General features: G+C 41.8%; 1 protein-coding gene across 5 annotated transcripts in view; it reads left to right on the forward strand.

Moving 5' to 3' along the window:
* Positions 1-25,109, forward strand: part of PRDM5 (PR/SET domain 5) — a 258,616-nt gene that overhangs the window by 72,661 nt on the left and 160,846 nt on the right. For all 5 annotated transcript variants that reach the window (XM_018049168.1, XM_018049170.1, XM_018049169.1 and 2 more), the window contains one exon: positions 3,170-3,292. In XM_018049168.1, coding sequence (XP_017904657.1) covers positions 3,170-3,292 — 123 coding nt within the window. The remainder of the gene's footprint in view (positions 1-3,169; positions 3,293-25,109) is intronic.

Genomic DNA, 25,109 nt, shown 5'->3' on the forward strand with positions numbered 1-25,109 from the left:
AAAAGTCATGTAAGCAATAATCCAACAGCTTCAGTCAAATGTTGGAGACTGGGATGGAGGAAATGAGGAAAGGACCAGCCACTAGAAAACCAGAGAAAGCAGGTGGCCTGTAAAGACTACACGGTAGGAACTTAAGCGTCATTTGGATAAAGATGTTTAGAGTAAAATAAATGAGCAGCAGCTCTGTTAATGAGCAAAAAAGTTATGTCAAATGTAAATGTGTAGGCCACTATAGTCTGTCATTATAGTGTTGTTAGGAGATTATAAGCAATAATATATAGATTTAGATTATTGAAAGTGACAATGTTGTAATAATTTACGAAGACATTAAATTGTACATGTCTCTTAAGCTGAAATATGATGTGAGAGGATAATAGATAACCTATTAGAAAGTGCATACATCTAATGGACTGGAAATGAGTTACTGAGTCATTCAACATAGCTGGAGCCAGAGGATCTGGGGAAAAGCTGAAAAAATAAGGAACAAGCAATGCCCTTCGTAAAATGGGCTTATTATAGTAAGTCACAGAGAAATCTTTGTTATGTTACACATCTTTGAAGAATGAATTTCAAATGTCAAACTCATCTGATATATATTGTGCTTAATTTGTTGTTGAGTTGCTCAGTTGGGTCCAACTCTTTGTGACCCCATGGACTATAGCACGCTAGGCTTCCCTGTCCTTCACTATCTCCTGGAATTTGCTGAAACTCATGTCCACTGAGTCCATGATGCCATCCAACCATTTCATCCTCTGTTGCCCTCTTCTCCTCCTGCCTGCAGTCTTTCCCAACATTAGGGTCTTTCCAGTGAGTTGGCTCTCTGCATCAGGTGGCCAAAGTATTGCCGTGCCATACTTAATACTGAGTAACAAATGTATGACTAAGAAGGATCATTAACCGTTTCTGTAAGTAGTGGTAGCCTCTCAAATGCAATATGCCCTGGCAGTCATGCTGGTGTTTCCTGATGTAGAATTAGCTGGGTTGCGTGGATTTCAGGAGACAGTTGTAGATTTTGGATTTCACTTCTGAGAAAATTTTTCTTTTTTTAGTATCTAGTGGCATTGCTACCTGTTTTGCTTAATTTAGCTGTTTGTCATATAAACAGTTTTGTTACTGTAGCTATGGCGGAGCCTGGAAAGGAGAATTTATACTCAGATGTTTAGAGTTACTTCTTTTACTCTGCTTGAAGAAATGTGGCCTGGTGTCCTCTTGAGGAAGTGTTGCTGTGTCACTTCTGTCTGCGCCGGCAGTGTGGCTGGACACTTTCGGCTTTACCCAGTGGGTGTCAGGATTCTGAACTGATGTGTGAGCATGCGGGCAGGGCGATTTTCAGGGCCCCCCAATGCAGATCTCCGAATGAGGTTGTTATTTAGTGAGAAATCCCCATAGCTTCACGCCTAAACATATAAGACACAAGGAAGAGGTATTTATAGTGTTAAATTCTTTGAGCAGTTTCAGTATTGAAAATTAAATCCCTGCCTTTTGAGGGTCTGCTGTTTATTACAGAGATTTTTAAATGATTATTGAGGATCTTTGGACCCTTAAGAAAATAAGAATTGTTTGAGAAACATGGCATATATGAAATACAAGGAGAAGGCTAACTGTATTTTTTCCCCAGAAAATATGTGTTAGAATCTTGAAATACTGGTCTGTGTAGAGCGTGCAGCAGGTATTTTTACGCAGCAGCTTTTGGGTAACCTACCCTCTGGGGGTAACTTTCTTGTCTCCAGTCAGTGCCTGTGATCTGGCCTGTGTCAGTCTGTCTGACCTCAGCACCCACCGCTTTTTCCATTGCTCCTTCTGTCCTAGCCTCATGGCCTTCTTGCTGTTCTTAATTTGCTTCCAGCTCAGGGCCTTTCTACGTGTCCTTTCCTGGCTGTTCCCCCTGGCTTGGAAACGGTCTTCCTGAGCTCTCACCTGGCCTGTGCCCTGTCTTCACTTAGAACGCTTTTCTGGTCACCTTGTCAGCACACCTCTGCCTGACCGCTCCATCCTGAAGAGCCCTTCTCCCCTTACCCCATGTCCTCCTCCTGTGACTGAAGCTCTAGTCTGTGCTCGTTTGCTCCTAAGTGTTGTGGGGTCAGGCTTTGTCTGTCTGTTTTGGTCACTGAAAAATTCCCAGGGCATTAGCAGTATCTGGCACCGTGGTATGTATGTGCTCAGTCACTTCAGTCATGTCCAACTGTTTGTGACCCTCTTCTTTACTTTATAAAATTTTAGAAATCTGGAGTTTGTTTCTCCCCACCCTGAGTCAGTGAAGATATAGTCTTCATATTAGTATTTTTTGTTACTCTGTGTTGGAGATACGGAGTGCTAATCACTCATTCCTTCCCTCCTCCTTCCCTTGATTCCATTTGAATACAAACTCAAAATGAGCATTGGGTAAAGATTGGTGTATGTTTTATTAAACTGAGCAAGTGGCTGTAGCTTTACAGTGCAGCAGTTGTAAGAAGCTAGATTCAAAGCAACTTGGATTCAAGAGTGTCCAGTGGGGTCCTGGGTCCTGTGGCAGTTACAGCCCTCCCTCCCTCGATTGAGAGTTGAGTAGATCTGAACAGCAGGGCTTATGGCATGAAACAGAGCCACCTGTCCGCTCAGCAAGACTTCAGCAGGCCATGAAACGACAGAATTGAACTTTTTTATTTACCCACTAGTTAAAATGTGAATTGTAGCCCAGTGGATGTCCAGTTCCACTGGTTAGATTAGCAGATTGTCCACATATGGAAATGATTCAGTAAGCAGGTGCAGAGAGAGACTGAGATGATTGTTCCAGCTCTACCCCTGCCACTTGAGGAACCAAGCCGCACTGCCCTCTTGTGTGGAAAATAGGACGTGTTGCACCTATGGTTATCCCCTAAACAACTGCATTTGCGACACATGTATTAAACTGTACCTACAAATAAATAATTTTGACCAGAAAAGAGCTATCAACATAGGATGTTTTTGAGAATTGATTGCATTTGTGAGTCATCTAGATCTGGCAAATGAAAGCGCAGGCTCTGTTTGTATGTATGTTTAAGGGATGGATGTTAATCCGGCATCTATTCAACACCTGTTAATTGAAAGGTGATACTTATGAAAAAATACCGTGTTATTTTTAGTTTGACTAATCTGTTTAGTGCGGCTAATACTAACTTCAAGTGTAAATTCGGGCACTCTTACATTTCAGGTTCGGGGGAGTAAGGGAGAAGTCCTGTACATTTTGGATGCTACCAACCCGCGACACTCCAACTGGCTTCGCTTTGTTCATGAGGCACCATCTCAGGAGCAGAAGAACCTGGCTGCCATCCAAGTGAGCTTATTTGCTTCTTATTTGTACTCTGTACATTGAGGGGAATGAACTAATTTATAACTGTTCTCCCTGTTTTAAATTTATTTCCAAATGACCTGCTTCGAATAACAGTAACTAACTCATAAAAGCAGAGAAGTCTCATCTAGTCAGCATATGCAGGAAAGGGCAAGCCCAGCTGTAAATTGACACCAGATCACTGACTTTATGAGAATTCTTGAGGGGATGAGTTACATGGTCTGATATTATCCTTGGCAGATTCTGCTTTCAAGTACTTTTAATTCATTCAGTGAATGTTTATTGATAATTTTCCTGTTTGATGGCTTATTTGGCTCATGGCACAGTGTTCTATGTTATTGTTTGGGAAAGGCTTCATGGAGAAAGTTTATTTGGGTGTGTCTCCCTGTGGCTGTACTCTGAGCTTCCTGAGGGTGTTGTATTCCTCAGGGTTTTCAGAGAAACAGGGCCAGTAGGATCTATATTTCTATGTCTGTGATGCAAAGAACCCACCTGCCAGTGCAGGACACAGAAGAGACGCGCGTTCAATTCCTGGGTCGGGAAGATCCCCTGGAGGAGGGCATGGCAACCCACTCCAGTATGCTTGCCTGGAGGATCCCGTGGACGGAGGAGCCTGTGGGCTACGGTCCACGGGGTCAAGGAGTCAGACACGCTGAGTGACTTAGCACATACCTATCTCTCCATCCATCCATCTAGAAAGAGACAGAGACTGAGAAAGAGACTTATTTTAAGAGATTGGCTTATGTAGCTATGGAGGCTGGCAAGCTCAGTCTCTTCAGAGCCAGTGTCCCGCCTCAGGTCCAGAGGCCACGGAGTGTGTAGTGCAGTGAAGAGCAGGTGTTCTGTTTCAAAAAGAGCTTGACGGCATGAAAGCTGCTGTAGGGTCAGCAAGAGCCAGTGTCCCACTTGAAAGTCCGTCAGGCCTCAAGAGTGCATTTTCCAGCTTAAAAGCCATTAGGCGAAAGGGCTCTCTTGGAGCTTCCCCTGTGCTCCAGGGGCTAAGACTCGCCCTTCCAGTGCAGGGGCCACAGCTGTGATTCCTGGTCAGGGAACTGAAGTTCCACATGCCATGGGTTGGGGCCAAAATTGAAAAAAGAATTCTCTTTTACTTGCTGGGGGAAGGGAGACCCTTTTGTTCTTTTCAGGACTTCAGCTGATTGGATGAGGCCCACCTACATTGTAGAGGGTAGTCTGCTGCTGCTGCTAAGTCACTTCAGTCGTATCTGACTCCGTGTGACCCCATAGACATCAGCCCACCAGGCTCCCCCGTCCCTGGGATTCTCCAGGCAACAACACTGGAGTGGGTTGCCATTTCCTTCTCCAATGCGTGACAGTGAAAAGTGAAAGTGAAGTCACTCAGTCGTGTCTGACTCTTCGTGACCCCATGGACTGCAGCCTACCAGGCTTCTCTGCCCATGGGATTTTCTAGGCAAGAGTACTGGAGTGGGGTGCCATTGCCTTCTCCAAGAGGGTAGTCTACTTTACTCAAATTCATGTGTTAAAACGTTAATCTCACACAAAAACATCCTCACAGAAACAAAATAATGTCTGAATAGCTATCTGGGTACCCGGTGGCCCAGTCAAGCTGACATAGATAATTAACTCTCCTAGGTGGGAACAATGTTTTATTGAATTCTGTACCCTGTATTTTAGGATAGTGTTATACATAGCATCAGGCTCTGATACTAACTGTGACTTAAACGCCATTGATCCCTCAGTAGAAAGTAAGGGAAAGAGAAAAAGAGTCAAGACAAGAAGTTTTTAGAAGGACTCAGGAAATGGTAACAGATTTTGTTTTCTTGGGCTTCAAAATCACTGCAGATGGTGACTGCAGCCATGAAATTAAAAGATGCTTACTCCCTGGAAGAAAAGCTATGACCGATCTAGACAGCATATTCAAAAGCAGAGACATTGCCGGCAAAGGTCTGTCTAGACAAAGCTATGGTTTTTCCAGTAGTCATGTATGGATGTGAGAGTTGGACTGTAAAGAAAGCTGAGCGCCAAAGAATTGATGCTTTTGAACTGTGGTGTTGGAGAAGACTCTTGAGAGTCCCTTGGACAGCAAGGAGATCCAACCAGTCCATTGTAAAGATCAGTCCTGAATATTCATTGGAAGGACTCATTCTGAAGCTAAAACTCCCAATACTTTCACGCCCTGATGTGGAGAGATGACTCATTTGAAAAGACTCTGATGCTGGGAAAGACTGAAGGCAGGAGGAGAAGGGGACGACAGAGGATAAGATGGTTGGATGGCATCGCTGACTCAATGGACATGAGTTTGAGCAAGCTCCGGGAGTTGGTGACGGATAGGGAGGCCTGGGGTCGCACATGAGTGAATGACTGAACTGAACTGTAATTAAAGTTCATTGGACAGATCGTTAAGAGAATCAAAGAAGCTTTACATTGTGTTTGGGAGTTGACAGACCACATGTGAAAGCTCGGCTCCTGGACCCCAAACTAAAGAAGTGAAAGCAGGGTGAAGGTTAGCAGGAGCAGGGGGGAGGGGGCAGAGTGAGGGAGCCCTCAGCTCCTCCAGTGTGCCCACGTGCACTGCTCTAGAGGCTTCACGCACGTCATGCCATTTACTCACGACAAACTCTCGATAGCTTAACGTCAGGGTTAGGCTGATTCACTCAATCCTAGTCTAAAACCAACAATGGCAAGAGGAAAAATGCAAGGGAAAATGTACATAATTAGGTTTCCAAGTAACTGGAAAACAGTCGTTTAGAATATTTCATTTCCTTAAGTTATTAGCTAGCCTGTTTTTTTCAGTACAAATAGGTAGTGGATAACCAGTGTGATTACTGTTCTTTTTGTACCGGCAAGTTAGTGATGACTTACCAAAGGGTTTGGAACATAGGCTCTCCGGCAGCCAGCTATATTCAAGCCACTTTTTACATTGTTCATGATATGTATTGATCTCTTTTAAAAAATGTGTAGACATTAATTATTTTCAAGTATTTTATATTTTTTCATGGTTTTCTGAGGCATAGTAATCTCACAGGATCTTCAGGTATATCCTAATTGTAATTTATGGGCTCAGTTTCAGTTCAGTTCAGTCATGTCCGACTCTTTGTGACCTCTTTGTGACCACAGCACGCCAGGCCTCCCTGTCCATCACCAACTCCCAGAGTCCACCCAAACCCATGTCCATTCAGTCAGTGATGCCATCCAGTCATTCATCCTCTGTCATCCCCTTCTCCTTATGCCTTCAATCTTTCCCAGCATCAGGGTCTTTTCCAACGAGTCAGCTCTTCGCATCAGTGAGCCAAAGTATTGGAGTTTCAGCTTCAACATCAGTCCTTCCAATGAACACCCAGGACTGATCTCCTTTAGGATGAACTGGTTGGATCTCCTTGCTGTCCAAGGGACTCTCAAGAGTCTTCTTCAACACCACAGTTCAAAAGCATCAATTCTTCGGCGCTCGGCTTTCTTCACATCTCTCACATTCTTACATGACCACTGGAAAAACCATAGCCTTGACTAGACGGACCTTTGTTGCAAAGGAATGTCTCTGCTTTTTAATATGCTGTCTACGTTGGTCATAACTTTCCTTCCAAGGAGTAAGTGTCTTTTAATTTCATGACTGCAGTCACCATCAGCAGTGATTTTGGAGCCCAAAAAAGTAAAGGCTCTCTCTGTTTCCACTGTTTCCCCATCTATTTGCTATGAAATGATGGGACCGGATGCCATGATCTTAGTCTTTTTAATGTTGAGCTTTAAGCCAGCTTTTTCACTCTCCTCTTTCACTTTCATCGAGGCTCTTTAGTTCTTCACTTACTGTCATAAGGGTGGTGTCATCTGCATATCTGAGGTTATTGATATTTCTCCCGGCAATCTTGGTTCCAGCTTGTGCTTCTGGCAGCCCAGTGCTTCTCATGATGTATTCTGCATAGAAGTTAAATAAGCAGGGTGACAATATACAGCCTTGATGTACTCCTTTACCTGTTTGGAAAGGGCTCAGTTTGTTTCTCTGTCAATGTTAGCAATATAAAAATTGTCTGTATACCCATGAAATCTAATTTAGGCAAATTCATTGTTATATTTTAGAGAATATTATTCTGTTTAAACTTGATTCTTTTCTTTTTATGCTTAAGTAGTGATTTTAAGCTTTTCTTAAATTCCTTTTTGGGCACTTCTCCCTATCGTCTGTTATTTCTTTAGACTCAGTAGCTCTCTCCGTTTGCCCAAACCTTCAGTGTTATATGCTCAGCTCTGAGCTTTGCCCCCAGAACCCCTCAGGTTGTCTCTAAGAGTTCCCTTAACTGTACACTTGGCTTGTAGTGAGTCCTTTGGGTAATGGAGTGCTGTCAGTAAGTATTTGTCTCCATGTCTTGTTGCTACTCCCCACGTTTGCTACTCTATGCCCTTTTCTTTTTTTTTTTTTCTCTCTCTCTTTTATCATATTGCAGCTACCTACACTTCTCTCCTTCTTAGTCACCATGATTTCTAAGACAGCGTTTATGTTCACTTGGTATGTTCAGTGCAGTACTTTTCTTCCTCTATTTCAGCTGTGTTTCTTTCCTTGCAAGAAAATAGGAATCTATAAAAGATTATTTTTGCAACCTTGATACACCGAGAAATTATTATTTGACTTAATAATGGGGGTGAAGTGGGAGTGGGGTTAGAGTAGGACTCATAAACTAGCTAGAGGCTCTGTGCGGTTTCACACTTGAATTAGTGTCTGCGACTGTTAGGCTTCGGTGTGAGAGTCGCGGTCAGAAGTGCTGCCGGTGCCTTTGGCTCCTTTTGACGCTGTTTCCTCCTTTCCTAGGAGGGGGCTGAGCGCGCTGTTACCATGTTTCTTGCTACGAGCACAGGGTGGAACTTTGCTAGCTCCCTTGAGGTGACAGACTTTCTTACGGGAACAGTAGCTGGAGAAGCAGATTGCTTAGGGTTCAGAATCACCCTGAGCTAGGGCAGAGAGCTTAATATTTGGGTCACATGGCTGACAGTGATTCAGCCTTCTGATTTGTTGGGGTAATCTCCCAAGGATTGCATTCCAGAAACACTGAGTTGGTAAGAGATGATCATAATGTTTCCTGCAAAACATGAATCACTTGCATTCCAAATTGCATCTGAAATTTGGGGTATTCAGGAAATTTTTTATTTTAGCTGTATGTCCCAGGAGTAGAGTAAATGAGAAACATTTGTGGTTATGTGGCTTGCTTGGTGGAAAATGTCAATCCTTGGTCCAATTTTTTTGGACAAGGGATTAAGAATTCGAGGTCTGTTTTGGCAAAGGATTGGAGCTCCTTTTCGGAGACTCAGTTATACTTCTAGTTCTGCATTTTATTCAATTTTGGAGAATTTGCTTTGGAAACGATGATTTAAGTGTCTGAACAATTGAAGAAGGATCTCATAAGCAGAGTTCCTCCCACATGTACACATTTCAGAACATTCAGTTGAAATGTGTGTTCGGGTCTATGAAAGATACTTCCAGCTAAACCAGAAAATCCTGAATGTAAAAGATTTGGCTTAAAATGAACCAGAAGAATTCTTAGGCTCCATAAGAAATGGGTGATTCTTATTAAATGCTTATTTTATTACACTAAAGAAAAAAATATGCAGTATTTGAAAGAGTAACTAAACTAGTTAGTATTTTGCAACCTTTTGAAATTCCTGATCCTTCAGTAGAAAAGTATTTGTTTAAACACAGAATTATGTCATTTGAAGTTAAAACTTGGAATTCTTTGGTTATTATATCTCATGTTCTTAAGACGTGTTTCCGAACATACTTTCCTTGGGAATTCTCACAATATATTATCAACATAATGGACAGGTGGCTTGCTGCTTGAAAAAAAAGGCGCATATGGAAGGATAGCTGGGTCTTGGTGCACTGCTCCTTGAGGGTGTCAGCACACTGGGATGGTCAGAAGTCTAGAGGGCGCTGAGCTTGAAGCTGTGCTTGTGATGGTGGCGGTGCTCTGCCCCCGTTCCCATGTCAGTCTGGTGTCCTCTCGAGCAGAAGCGCTGTTCTTTATGTATTGTTTGCTGTCCTACCTCTGCCTTGTGAGAGGATGGACAGTTTCAGGCGGTTTATCCCAGAGTCTTTCCTGGTGCCACCTGACATTTTAGTACAGCAGAGCTGGGAGATCAGGTACGGGTCTCCAAGGAGAGCAGCAGCCTGGAGTTTTTAGAGTCCAATAGAAAGAACTACATCCAATGTCATCAAGCCTACCAAGATCGACAGGCCTATCGAATAGCGTTGAAGCAAAGTCCAAAGAGCAGTGATACCAACCAAGCAACCAACAAAAAGGAATATCAAAAGGATTTCTCACCTATACCCAAAATTATACTTCGTTTCCTCAAATTCTGTCTCTTACCTATTTGATTTTTCCTATCACATTTTTACAAATTATGTTTCTACAGTATGTTGTAGACTCAGTTATAGAATTGTAAGGTTCAGATCTCTAGCAATATTCTTAAATAAAATATCAGTTAAATAACTCACAGGTCTGTCTTAGTTATCTTCCAGTGAGGTACATATTTGTCTTTCACTAAGGTTAAAATTTAAACTAAATTAAAACTATAGGTAATTGGATCTGTGAGGTTTTAAATACCAACCCTACTGTTGCTGTGTGTTCCTGCAGGGAGTAGGATATTTTATTACTTATCAATTTTATTACTTTCAATTATGTTGTAGTTTATTCATAGGGAACATGAATATGTATAGAACTCTCTTTAAGATATGTATATAGTGATAGCCTTGAAGGATAAGTTAATTCTTAATAATGATGATGATGGCAACTGGCACTTTCTGAACACTTAGAGTGCACCAGTAAGTGGGGATATGTATTGAGAACTTACACATTTGAGTTCACTGTGTACCCCCTCACTGTGGAGTGCCTAGAATTGAGGTTTCAAGCAAGAACCCTGAATCAGAGTGGAATTGCAGTATAGCCCAGCGGGTATTTATGATTTACTATCACTCATGTCTGAAGTGAAATTGCCTCTGGGAAATCGCCTTTCTTTGTGAGAAAAACTTTGCCTGGGTTATATGAACAGCCTCAGGGCCAAGATGATAGCTTCAGGACCTGACTATATAATTACATGTCAGGGCGCCCGCTGGACACTGTGGCGTCTGCTGTTCAGGATGGTTGCAGAGTCATGCTGGCCCGTAGGCCACTCCGGCAGCTTTCTTGGGTCTCACCGCCCTTTTAGGCTCATGTCGCCATCCATGATAAATTGAGCTGTCATCTGATTTTTGCATCAGATCCTCATTGTATATAAATGTTCCAATGAAAAGGAGCATGGTAGATAATACTATTTAGGAAAATAATAATCAGGTTTCTTTAAAGAAGGAATCTTTTATCACGGATCTATAGCCACATATGAATGGACACCCCCTGCTCTTGGCTCAGCTGCACATCGGCATAGAAACTGCTTTCTGGGTAACTCTCCATTCTCTTTTAGAATTTGAGCTGAGAACTTGGTCTTGTTCCTGAGTTTCAACAGCAGCGTTTTCAGGTTTCCTGTGCCTTCAGTTCTGCGTACAATGTAAAGTCATTCGCAGGAGACCAAATGTAAGACAGCAGTCACTGCCTGCTGCTTCAGCGAAAGGCCCCTGGGGAGACTCTCGAAAGTTTGTCAGTGCCCTCTGATCACTTGCCCATCGTTCTCCCTTGAGAACATGGAGCAGCTCTGGAAGAATGAAGATATTTCAAGATGGGAGGCGCCATTGCATGGGTGTAGCCTCAAGTCTCGAATATCTCAGAGTAAGTCACTTTCATTGTTTGCCTCCACATCCAGCACGGTGGGGCTTCTCCAGTGACTCAGTGGTAAAGAGCCCGCCTGCAGTGCAACAGACAGGAGATGCGGGTTCGATCCCTGGGTTGGGAAGAGCCCCTGGAGAAGACAACCCACTCCAGTATCCTTGCCTGGGAAATCCCGTTGACAGAGGAGCCTGGTGGGCTACAGTCCACGGGGTCGCAAAGAGTTTGACCTGACTGAAGCAACTAAGCACGAGGAATACACTGTAATTACCGTTTCTCTTTGTCACACGAGGATACTGAGAACACAGAGAGTCTACTTTAAGTAACTTGCCTGTGGCCTGTGGATAGCTGGGTAGGATTTGAACCCTGGTGTTCTGGCTTCCCTGCCTACTGACTCTGTTCTCTAATACCTTAGAGTTGAGATAAATTATAAAGGCATAACTTCAGATTTAAAAAACCTTCCATATATCTGAGCTTGCTATTTAGGTATTTTGAAACTGCTGAAAATTTGCAAACTGATTTAGTTTTTTAAAAATATATTTTTAAAGTTATTTCCATCACATATTCCTTGGCCTTTTTAAGTTCCCAGACTATCCATAAATCATGACAAAGCGTTGTACCACCTTCTCGTCATAAACGGTGCTGTCTAGGTAGTATCTGTCCTGGCCTCTTTTTTCCCTTTGGTTCCATTCGCTTCATCTTAGCCGCTAGCTAGTGTGTTAAACATGAGAGAAAGTTAACATTTAGATCTCTTGAAATTAAAAGCAGTAAAATTTCAGAATAGGAGCATGTCAGGTTGGGCGTAAGGGGAATTTTTGAGCGGGTAGGCTTTTCTGGGTCTCTCAGTCCAGAAATCACGCAGCCAGTTTTCTCACGGCCTCCACTGAAGCCAGCCTGCTCCCCCATGTCCTTGTGTCGCCCAGCAGTGAGGCAGAGTGTGCTGTTGCCTTTTGACTTATCTGAGGCTTCTTTAGTCACTGTAGAGCTTTATTAGAACTTGACTTCCGAGCTGTTTCGCAGAGTGATTTTTACCTAACTTATCTTATCTGTGTTTATGATTGCATTAGTTATATGTTTGCTGTGTAACAGATTTCCCCTACATGTTAACAAATCCAACCAGCAAACATTCATCATCCATACATATTCTAAGGGTCAGGAACAACTTAGCTGGGTGGTTCTGGAGTTCTGGCTCGGGGGCTCTCCCAAGGCTGCAGTCAGGTAGTTATCTAGGGCTCTTTGGTCTCTGAAGACCCGGTTAGACTCTACTTCCAAGGTCACTCACATAGCCATCAGCAGGTGGCTTCATTTCTTAACCGTGCAAGCCTTCCCTAGGGCTCCTCATGACAGAGAGAAGCAGCTTGCTGCTTCCTGAGAGAGTGATGTGAGAGAAAGCAGCAGTCTTTTATAATGTACTAGGGATATGACCTACCATACTACCATTTCTTGAGGATGCTGTGAGTCACGCAGATGCAGACACAGAGCAGCGTGGTACCGTGCAGGAGACTGCACCAGAGTGCGGATACCAGGAGGTGGGTCATCCTCCCAGGTCATCTTCAAGGCTGACCACTCAGTGATCAGTGCGGGGCTGGGGAGGGAGGGAAATGTGCTTCATAGAAGGAAGAGGTGAGCTAGAATCAATGATGAAGCAAAGCCTTGGTATAGAACCCAGCCCAGCTCAGATAATACTAAGGAAGGCAGTTTTAAGCAGTAGATTCCTGGCTCTTAACCTCACTGGCTGAGCATATGTGACTCATTCAGTCAGTCAGCTAATAGCTCACAAGCGTCTGCTGGGAGCCAGGGCCTGTGCTCAGCTAATCGTTAAAAAGATGATCTTACTCCTGTGTCCATAGCAGTAAAAATAATCTGTAACATTCTGTTCCTCTTTGTGATAATGACACCCACTTCACTGGATTTTTATGGGGATTAAATTAAATGAGATAATACATGCAAAAGCCCAGGCCTTCGTATGTGCCAGGACGCGTGAACAAGTATTTTCATCATCACTGCCCCTGCCAGGCCCATAGTGCTTGTCTTTATAGTCTTGTCTCTGTGTAAATCAGAGCAAACTACATTTTATTTCTTCTAAATCCCTCTTAAGGTAGCTACTGAAACTCTAAGCATGTAGAAGACTTCTCAGTGAACGCTCACTGGACGGAATGACGGGGCCTCAGGGGCCCGTCCTGACCTGCGCAGCAGCCCGGCTTGCAGGCTCCTCGGTTGTTGAAGACCTAGGTGTGCCTGCGTCTGCCTAGGCCGACCGAACACGGTTTACTGTGACGTTGTGCTGGCTGTGGCCATACGCTCTGGCGTCTCTTTGCCAAGATAACTCGGGCTTTACAGACACAAGAAATGTGAGGAGAAGGTGTTTCCCTGTGCTGTGTAGGAAGCTTTACTGGATACCGCGGTTTGGCAACCTTAACCATAATGTGGGATCATTATGGTATTTGTGCTAAGCCACTTTTCAGCTTTTTCAGAGAAGCAGTTTTTGTGCAGGTCGGTTGCTACATAAAGAACATGTCTGCATTCTGCCTACTGTGAGAAGTCTTTCAGAATGGAGATTGCTGGATTCTAGAAGGGCGTGTCCCTAGAAATCATTTAAAAGGCTCATAGTTTTGCAACCCAGCAAAGCATTAACCAAAAGGAAGCCAGAGGGTTGAAGAGAGTGTGTTTCCTAATTGATTTGGGGCCTTTGGTAACAGGGTTAGTGACAGTGAATGTATAAAGTAGAATTGAAAATAGAAATTCTGTTAAGTGGTTCTTCTCAGAGGACCAAAAGTGCTGAGTCCTCTATTTAATATTTAAATTAAATTTGTTACTCATTTAGGATTAACTTCTATTTAATATTTAGTTTAAAACTTTTAAAACTGAAAAGTTAAAAAATGTTTAATTAAAAATATTCCCTTTACCTCTAGAACAGAAACCCAAACTCTGTATTATATCAATGGTCTCACTTAGAGAAATTATTTATTTACACATGTATTCCTGCCATTGGTCTGAGTTCCTCAAGAACAGTCTGTGTCAGTTCTGTTTGCTCTCCCACTGCCCACCCTGCACGGATGCGTCTAGTTGAGTGCCTACCGACCTGGCGCCCCTGCTAACTCTTACGCTTCTCTCCTGATGCAGTGCACCTAGCTGCGTGTGACTTGTCAGTTTGGAAAACCCTCATGTCTATGTCCTTTGGAATAACAGAAAGCAAATGCTTCCACTTGAACTCTGGCTGGCAGTTTACGTGTATGTGAATATTTGGTCTGGTAGAGTGTTCACTTTCACTCTGTCCACGCTGACTGCATATGGTATGTGTGTGCACATTTCAGCCTACAGTGTAGGCATTTTTATCTCCTAGCCAGACGACTGTGTGGCCAGTAGTGCCTCATCATTATGTCAAGTCTTTTTACACACATGACCACAGACCATCAGAGTCTTAAATTCAGAAACTCTGTTGTGTAATAGCTAGACAGTCCAATTTGGACTAACTGCAAAACTTGGGATATAGAGTAATGAAATGGCAAAAGTTAAAGGGAAAGGAGGGCTTTGCTGTGAAGTGGTAGGGTTCTTTCAAATCATACCTAACAGATGGAATAATGAGAGATTGATATTTGAGAATTAACCAGTATTGCTTTAAATATACTGGAACCTGGCTACATCATTACAAGGTTTAAAAACAGATATGGTAGATATTAAAAAAAAAGTTTATAATCTTTTCAGTTCAGTTCATTTCAGTCGCTCAGTCGTGTCCGACTCTTTGCAACCGCATGAATCGCAGCACGCCAGGCCTCCCTGTCCATCACCATCTCCCAGAGTTCACTCAGACTCATGTCCATCGAGTCCGTGATGCCATCCAGCCATCTCATCCTCGGTAATCCCCTTCTTCTCCTGCCCCCAATCCCTCCCAGCATCAGTCTTTTCCAATGAGTCAACTCTTCGCATGAGGTGACCAAAGTACTGGAGTTTCAGCTTTAGCATCATTCCTTCCAAAGATATCCCAGGGTTGATCTCCTTCAGAATGGACTGGTTGGATCTCCTTGCAGTCCAAGGGACTCTCAAGAGTCTTCTCCAACACCACAGTTCAAAAGCATCAATTCTTCAGTGCTCAGCCTTCTTCATAGTCCAACTCTCACATCCACACATGACCACTAGAAAAACCATAGCCTTGGCTAGACGGACCTTAGTCAGCAAAGTAACGTCTCTGCTTTTGAATATGCTGTCTAGGTTGGTCATAACTTTTCTTCCAAGGAGTAAGCGTCTTTTAATTTCATGGCTGCAGTCACCATCTGCAGTGATTTTGGAGCCCAAAAAAATAAAGTCTGACACTGTTTCCACTGTTTCCCCATCTATTTCCCATGAAGTGATGGGACTGGATGCCATGATCTTTGTTTTCTGAATGTTGAGTTTTAAGCCAACTTTTTCGCTCTCCTCTTTCACTTTCATCCAGAGGCTTTTTAGTTCCTCTTCACTTTCTGCCATAAGGGTGATGTCATCTGCATATCTGAGGTTATTGATATTTCTCCCGGCAATCTTGATTCCAGCTTGTGTTTCTTCCAGTCCAGTGTTTTTCATGATGTACTCTGCATATAAGTTAAATAAGCAGGGTGACAATATACAGCCTTGACGTACTCCTTTTCCTATTTGGAACCAGTCTGTTGTTCCATGTCCAGTTCTAACTGTTGCTTCCTGACCTGCATACAGATTTCTCAAGAGGCAGGTCAGGTGCTCTGGTATTCCCATCTCTCTCAGAATTTTCCACAGTTTATTGTGATCCACACAGTCAAAGGCTTTGGCATAGTCAATAAGGCAGAAATAGATGTTTTTCTGGAACTCTCTTGCTTTTTCCATGATCCAGCAGACGTTGGCAACTTGATCTCTGGTTCCTCTGCCTTTTCTAAAACCTGCTTGAACATCAGGGAGTTCACGGTTCACGTGTTGTTGAAGCCTGGCTTGGAGAATTTTGAGCATTACTTTACTATCGTGTGAGATGAGTGCAATTGTGGGGTAGTTTGAGCATTCTTTGGCATTGCCTTTCTTTGGGATTGGAATGAAAACTGACCTTTTCCAGTCCTGTGGCCACTGCTGAGTTTTCCAAATTTGCTGGCATATTGAGTGCAGCAATTTCACAGCATCATCTTTCAGGATTTGAAACAGCTCCACTGGAATTCCATCACCTCCATTAGCTTTGTTCGTAGTGATGCTTTCTAAGGCCCACTTGACTTCACATTCCAAGATGTCTGGCTCTAGATTAGTGATCACATCATCATGATTATCTGGGTCGTAAAGATATTTTTTGTACAGTTCTTCTGTGTATTCTTGCCACCTCTTCTTAATATCTTCTGCTTCTGTTAGGTCCATACCATTTCTGTCCTTTATCAAGCCCATCTTTGCATGAAATGTTCCCTTGGTATCTCTAATTTTCTTGAAGAGATCTCTAGTCTTTTCCATTCTGTTATTTTCCTCTATTTCTTTGCATTGATTGCTGAAGAAGGCTTTCTTATCTCTTCTTGCTATTCTTTGGAATCTTTTAGCTACTAAAAAATATAGTGAAAAGAAAGGCATTTGTTATTGATGCAGTGAAACAAACAACATGAATACCTCATTTATCAGAGGAAGAAATGAAACTAACGAATATGAATGTTATATAAATTATATACATATTAATATGAAATAAAGTGTTGCTTTATTATAATATACCAGTTGCTGCCAGGCAAGATTTTTTTGTATGTGTGACCATAAAGAAGGAAATCGCTTTGTTTTTGTTTTTCAGAATTGGAGATACATTTTATGATGAGTTTTAGATTTATTTTTTTAATGAGTGTTATTAAATAGTTAATAAACTGCAAAGTGCAGGCAGTTTAATGCATATGAAACAAAACACTAGAATTACCAACATTTAGTTCTTTATCAGTGGAAGTTAGGTTTTCTAGTGAATTTCTATTCAGAGAAAACTATCCAGTTCCTGAATAGGTTCCCATAAAAGGTTCAGCCACTACTAAGCAATAAAAAGTAAAATGTGAAGTTCTGCACTCCATCATTAAACTGATGAAATATTCAAAAGAAGGTGTACAGTTTTTCTTATAATTTATACACTGTATTCAGCTAACTATGTTGAATTTTGGACTTTGAGGAAATTGTTTCCCGAAGCCTTAGGAGAAATGTTGCTGTGGAGCCTAATCTGCTCGTCCTTCCTTGTGTCTTAGTCCTCTGTGAGAATCTCCCATGATTCACAGCTGGCAGGTTGGGAGAAGGGCAAGGAAGCCTCCTGACGGTGTTGTCGGTTACTGTCTGTGGTGCTGCAGTGCATCAAGAGGGACGGAGTCCAGTAGGAGAGGCGCTCCACAATTCAAGTGTGGCCTTTCTTTTCACTTGAAACTTTAAAGGAATGTGGACAGTAATTAAGTACGTCATTATCATGACTGATTTATGTCAGGACTATGCACATCTTTGCTTATGAGTCATCCTTCAGCATGGAGAAGGGCATGGAAGCCCAATCCAGTATTTTCACCTGAAGACTCCCATGGACAGAGGAGCCTGGCGGGCTACAGTCCATGGGGTCACAAAGAGTCGGACACGACCGAGCACATCCTTCAGCGTCCATTGGGGAGTTGGTTCCAGGACCCCTGCGTACCCAAATCCACAAGTGTTCAAATCCCTTATGTATAAAAGGGTTCAGTACAGGCAGCCCTGTGTATCCTTGGATGTAGAACCCATGGTATGGGATACAGAGGGCCTACTGTATTTAATTAAATGGGCAATCAGGCTAATTATCTATGATCTCTTAAGTTGGTATTTAATGAACATTTTATTAAAGTCACCTCAGTGGGCAGAGATTAAAGCAGCACTTCCTGGTTTATTTTCCTGTGGTTAATGAAGTCCTTTGAGATATGGTTGGGTACACTTTATGGTGGTTTACACAGCTGTGTGTTCTATTAGTTTTTTCCATAAGAGACAGGAGCAAAAGGGGGCATGGCATTCTGGCTGAGAGTTTATCCGACTCTTTTTCAAGCAATAACATGTAAAGCCAGCTAGACTTACAAGAGCTTTCCCTATCTACTTAATTCTGTGCCCATTTCTTGACTTTGGAATGCAGTGTGCTTTTATATAGCTTTTCTTTTTCTACTTTAAGTTCAGCTCAGTCGCTCAGTCATGTCCGACTTTGCAACCCCATGGACTGCAGCATGCCAGGCCTCCATTGCCGACTCCCGGAGTTTACTCAAACTCCTGTCCATTGAGTTGATGATGCCACCCAACCATCTCATCCTCTGTCATCCCCTTCTCCTCCTGCCCTTAATCTTTCCCAGCATCATGGTCTTTTCAAATGAGTTAGTTCTTCATATCAGGTGGCCAAAGCGTTGGGAGTTTCAGCTGCAACATCAGTCCTCCAATGAATATTCAGGACTGATCTCCTTTAGGATGGACTGGTTGGATCTCCTTGCAGTCCAAGAGACTCTCAAGAGTCTTCTCCAACACCACAGTTCAAAAGCATCAATTCTTCGGCGCTCAGCTTTCTTTATAGTCCAGCTCTCACATCCATACATGACTACTGGAAAAAAAACCATAGCTTTGACTAGACGGACCTTTGTTGGCAAAGTAATGTCTCTGCTTTTCAATATGCTATCTAGGTTGGTCATAACTTTTCTTCCAAGGAGCAAGCGTTTTTTAATTTCATGGCTGCAGTCACCACTGCAGTGATTTTGAAGCCCCCAGAAATAAAGTCTGTCACTGTTTCCACTGTTTCTGCATCTATTTGCCATGAAGTGATGGGACCAAAAGTCATGATCTTCGTTTTTTGAATGTTGAGTTTTAAGCCAACTTTTTCACTCTCCTCTTTCACTTTCATCAAGAGGCTCTTTAGTTCTTTGATTTTTGACATAAGGATGGTGTCATCTGCATATCTGAGGTTTTCTACTTTATCAGATCTAAAATACATACTGCAATTATATGCTTGTATTCAACTTCTTTAAATATATTCTGATTTGTTTCAATTCAGTAAGTCCAGTATTGTGTTGTATACAGGAGTGATACATAATAATCCCTTGATATCCTTTCCAATATTGTGTTGTATACAGGAGTGATACATAATAATCCCTTGATATCCTTTGCACCTTGCTATTAACATATGTTAATACTGTGTTGACATCATTTAAAACCCATAGGAAACCCCATGGTATTTTTACCTTTAGAAAGTCAATCACTAATGAAAATAAAACAAAGCTAGTAATCCATGCTTATGAAATGAAGTTTCAAACTATGTCACTTTGACCCATTATAAAAATGTATAGAATTTTGGCATTCGCATTATTTCATTTAATTCCAGCAGTTCCCCCTAAAATATAAGTATTACACCCATTTTGAAGATGAAAAAGCTGAACTCAGGTTTATAAAATCCTAGAATTGGTAGATCAGAGCTTTCTGCCCGTTAGTCTGACTTGCAGTTTTGGTATTCAGATCTTCCCAGAATGAGGAGGATGCTGAACTTGGTAGTCAGTTTTTCTCCAGAAGACTCGGAGGAATACATGCACATTTTAAAACAGTGATGAATATATACTCCAGATAACATTTTGAATTTCCCCATTCTGTACACATTGTCTCTAGGACTTAGTTATTTCATAACTGGAAGTTTGTACCTTGTTTATCAGCTTCATGCATTTAGCCGTTAAATACATTTTTTTATAAATTGCAGTAATGTTTACAGTTGACCTATTGCCAGAATTAGTGAGATATGTAACTATGAAACATACAGGAGAAATCTTAGGTGGAAGTTATTTGGGATTGAGTTTACTTTATTTGGGAGGTTCAGTGGTCAGGGGTGTGTTTCTATAAAAGAATGTAAGTAACCTGTTTTAATGTTTGGAAATACTTGAAAATTAAAAAGATGTTCTAAGAAGATATGTTTTTCATTTATTTTGGTGAATGTTAAGAAAAGTGACGTCAGTATTACTTATAGATTATCCCAACTTCTGACATCCGGCTTGCACGCCTACTTAAAGCTGCACCCGTGCTCACTTCTTTCTCCCACATAGAAAAGGTCCCTCTTCTTTCTTAAGAACAAGCCTTCCATCTGTGTTCCGCCCTCTGATGAATATTTTCAATGTAGATTATCCGTTTTCTCCATTTGATACTTACCCTCTCACACTCAACAGGATTCTTCTCATGGCTTTCAGATATTCAGGCCTTTCTTTCTTTTTTGAAATCTTTCTTTCCCTCTTGGTGCCGTATTCCTTTCCAGTGTGGATCCGTTCTCCTTCCCTGCATTATCCCTTTGCCGTGTTTTCCTTTTTCTCACCATCGATACACTCCTCAACCCGCACTGACCATGGTTTTGCCTTTCTCAGGTCACCCCTCCCCTCCAGGTCACTTAGCCCCTTGAGGCTTTTTGGACCTCCTTTTGCTGGATCTTTGCAGAGCATTAGGTGTTGCTGACAAGTGCCTCTGTCCTGAAACATTCCTTCCTTTGGCTTCTCTGAATCCATCTACCATACTACCCACTCTTTTTCTTTTTTTTTTTTTCCTCCCCTTCCTCCTTTCCTTCCTTCCTTCCTTTCCTCCCAGCTTATATTCTTTTGCCAGCTGTTAAATGTCTGAGTTCTTTCCTTTGCTAGATTCTTCCTATTTGTGTCCTTTGAATCTGAGCTAACTGTCCTGAATCCTGGACAAAGTCAGCTGTCTCCCATTACTTGATCCAAAAGCACCATTCCTCTCTGTCCTCATATTCATCAAGTCATTTTCCATTTCTCTGGTGGTTGATTGATGGCACTGAGAATTGATTAATACCACTCTCAGTCTGTAAGCTCTTTGAGGATAGGCAGTGTCTCTGTTTTATTTCACTGCATTATACTTAGTACTTCCATAGTTCTTGGTACATACAGTGCTCAAATTTTTTTTTTTTAATGAATTATTTACCTCCATCAGAAGTGTTTCATTTTAGGTAAAACTAATGTCTAGGTTTTACTTTATTTTTTTCCTATAGATTCTATGGTAGCAGTATAACAAACATCTTAAATTTTAAGTTTGATTTTATTAGGGTTCTCCAGAGAAACAATAAATAGGATGTTTGTTTGTATGTATATAAAGAGATACCTTCCAGGGAATTGGCTTCACATGATTGTGGCGGCTGGCAAGTGCCAAGCCCTGCAGGGTGAGTCAGCAAGCTGCAGACCAGGGAGTGGATGCTCCAGCTCTGGCCTAAGTCTGAGGGCCTGAGACCCGGATAACCAGTGGTGTAGTGTAAGTCTGAAAGGCCCTCAAGCTTGAGACATGGGAAGAGCCAGTGTTTCACCCCGAGTCCAGTGTCCCTCTTTGAAGACAGTCAGGCAGGAGGAATCTTTCTCACTCTCTGGAAAGCCAGCCTTCATTCTGTTCAAGTCTTCAGCTGATTAGATGAGGCCTACCCATACCGTGAAGGGCAGTCTACTTTACTCCACCTACTAATCCACATGTTAGTTGCATCCAGCAACACTCACATTGACACACCCAGAATAATGGTTGATGACATGTCTGGATACCCTGTGGTCCAGTTAAGTTGACACATGAAATATACCATCACGTTTTTCAAATATCTTACAGGTTTCTACTTTCAGTCTTTTTTCCTGTCACTTGAGCCTGATCAGATTACCCTGTAATAAATGCTGCAGTTCACAGGGCAGGTTTAGTCTGTGCCTCGCTTCTCAGCTCTTCCATGTGTTGAAGCTGCTTTTTCTGTCTAGCGTTCTGCAACTTTCCTGTAATCCCCAGGGTTCTAGTTAGGATTTTTCTTTTCATAGCATGACTGTACACTCTGCGATGCAGTGACTTTGTTATTGTTGTTTTCCCTGCTTTAATAAACCCGTTTCCTCATGATCTTATCTTGTCCAGAGCCCATCCAGCTTGTAATTTCAAATGCTGTTGTGAGACTGCCTCCTAAAATTCTGCAGCTGCTACTCTGTACAACTGTCTTGGCCCTTTCTTGTTCTTCATTTTAATTTAACCAGATTGTTCTCTTATCACCGAGCGCACTTAAAGCCCTTAGGGCAGGAACGAAAATGGGCTTTCTTGTGAGTGTGAGTATCCTGTAATCCTCTGCACATTATGTACTAATTGTGTTGGATGAATCTTCAGTTTCTCTAATAGGTTTTCGCATTAACTCTAGGTTTGTTGAGTTGGATATGCTTGCTCTGACTTAGGTCTTCTTTTTGGGGAGCACATCTGCTTGTCTAATTGGTTCTCTTATTTCCAGTTGGTTAAAGTGTTCCCATTGTTGGCTAAATTTTTAATTCTTAAGAATGTGTTAGGAATTGGAAATGGATTATGCAACTCTTTTTGTGGTGAGTTCCACTTTCCTGAATGACATTCTTGCTTTTACTGTCATATTAATTCAAAAGGAAATTACAGTTTTTTCCCCTCCTTTTTTGATAGCCATCAGTAAGCAAGACATTGCATCGGTATTGAGATTCATACAAGGAGGAATATGGTAAAGGGTCTGCCCAAAGAGAGCTAACAGTCTTTGGAAAAGGGAGGAGGCAGGAGAAAAGAGAGGTCTGTGCTTAGCTAATTTTTATGCAACTTGTACTAATTAATATTTGGTGAGTGATAATTTTATATCATATGGGTAAATCATCTCTTCCCCTGTAACACTTTACAGCCCTAATGGGGATACAGCTAAATAAATGCAGATAATGGTGGTAAATAGTTTGAGAGAGCCAGCCTAGATGGTTAGGGAGGAATGTTTGCAGGACCTAGAGTCTAGCTTGCTTATATCATAATTCGGTTCAAACTCTCTTTTCTGATGTGATAGGGACAGTGTGTCCTAGTAGGAATCACAGAACTGATATTTCAACCAGCTTATCTTGTTTTATGAATAGATATTTATTTTTCAGTGTCTTTGCTTCTGCATTTAGGTTCTTTCACTAGAGTTTGCTACCATATTTTTTTTCATAACCACTCTGTATAGTATCCAGTTTTACTAAAACGCCAAAAGGTACGCCTTAAAAAACCCGTCAAATTACACAAAATAAAGCAATTGTAAAAGATGGGAGGAAATCATAAAACTGGACAGATTCTGCAGTCAGGTTACTTTGCAGGGTTCTTTTCAAAACTGTCAGTTGATTTTCTTAAAAACTATTGAGTTTTTTCTGACTCATACATTTTTGCTATATGTAATGTTTAGCTAAGTTACCTAATTGTAGTAACTTTTACCAGTGTCGTAAACAGGTGTGGGAACAAACACAACCGCCTCTGGGGACTCAGGCAAGCGAGGCAGGGGGTGAAGACAGAAGTGCGCAGGCGCACCAGGGAGCAGGCTGCTGATGGAGAGGACTGGCCTGGGCCTCATCCGGCAGATTGTAGGGTATACAGGGTGTCAGGGAATCTGGGGAGTCAGTCAGCTGAAGGTCAGTTAAAAGAGGTTCTGATATAAAATAGAGCAAATAAAGGCATGAAATCTTGCCTCTTGCAGATTGGATGGAACTCAAATGGCATTATACTAAGTGAAATAAGTCAGACAGAGAAACACAGATGCTGTATGATATATCACTTACATGGGGAATCTAAAAAATAATACAACAAGCTAGTGACTATAACATGAAGATGCAGACTCACAGATACAGGGAACAGTGGTGAGAGAGGGCAAGGGCTGGGGAAGTCGGAGGTGCAAACTGTTGGGTGTAAGGCAGGCTCACAGTTCTATTGTACAACACAGGGAGTATAGCCAGTGTTTTGCAGTAACTGTAAATGGAAAGTAACCTTTAAACATTGAACATAAAAACAGTACGGATTTACTGTAGGAACAAAATATGCCTTCTAATGTATATAAAATATTTATTAGGTACCGTACCTATTCTCCATAGTATTGCCTTCTAAAATTTTTAGCCTGTCAATATTGATAACTTATCTTTAGATAAAATAGCTGAAGTATACATTTTCCCCCTGTGAAGAGTTAGTTTCTTAGGATCACTTTGCTTCTTTTCTATGTAGCAAATTTTTCTTTTTATTCTTCTCACTGCTTCTGTTGATTTTTTTTCTCTATGATGTCAGATTTGTTTCTTAAGATGCCTCAAACATTACTGTCTTTTCTTGAACCCCTCAGAGGAAGACATGTATATTTGTAATTGATTTTCTTTGTTTATAGACCTAATTTTTGTTTAACATGGTATCCTGTTTCCTGGAATCATATTAAATTTTTTTCTTGCCATGTGACTGATTATGGGCTGGGATTAGAAAAGAAACAATGTTATTTGCATTTGTTTGAAACTTCATTTTTCTAACAGAACCTTTGATGCATTCTAAACACAAAATTAGCTTATCCTGCACTGTTCACTATTACTTTCCTTGATTGCAGCATGTTTCCTTCTTAACTCTTAAAGAAAATATTTTTAAAAAAAATTATTTTGCTTCAGTTATTGTAGAAGTCTTATTGTATAAGACAGGGCTTCTCTTGTGGCTCAGACAGTAAAGCATCTACCTACACTGTGGAAGATCTGGGATTGATCCCTGGGTTGGGAAGATCCTCTGGAGAAGGAAATGGCAACCCACTCTAGTACTCTTGCCTGGAAAACCCTATGGACGGAGGAGCCCGGTAGGCTGCAGTCCATGGGGTCGCAAAGAGTCGGACATGACTGAGTGACTTCACTTCACTTCATTGTATAAGTCAACTTTTGCCAAGAAGACTGCTCTAAAGACAACCCTAAACTCTTAGTGGTTTATAGCAATGAAGATTTATCTCTTGTTCACACAAGTATGGGCTGCTGGAAGCTGCAGTTCTATCCACAGCTCGATTCCACATAGGTCTGAAGGAACAGCCTGTAATGGGGCCTGCATTTTTCTGGCAGAGGGGAAAGAGAAGTGACCCAAACATGTGATGACTCTGAATGCTCTCCCTTGGACATGGTTCACTTTGCTTCTGATCACATTTCATGGGTCAGTGCATTTCACCTGGTCATACCTGAAACAGTCAGCCCCACCCTCCAGGCAGCACTCGAGAGAGCCACAGGCTTGGGTTGCTGTGATGTGTTACATCTCATTTTAAGGATTTTGGGTTTTGTTGTTAGCTCAATATTGATAGACATGTTTGGTGAATTTTGCTGTGGAAATGATTTTTTTCCCGATTTTTTTTTGTTTGTTTT

Source organism: Capra hircus, chromosome 6, assembly GCF_001704415.2.
Source record: "Capra hircus breed San Clemente chromosome 6, ASM170441v1, whole genome shotgun sequence".
Taxonomy (NCBI): Eukaryota; Metazoa; Chordata; class Mammalia; order Artiodactyla; family Bovidae; genus Capra; species Capra hircus.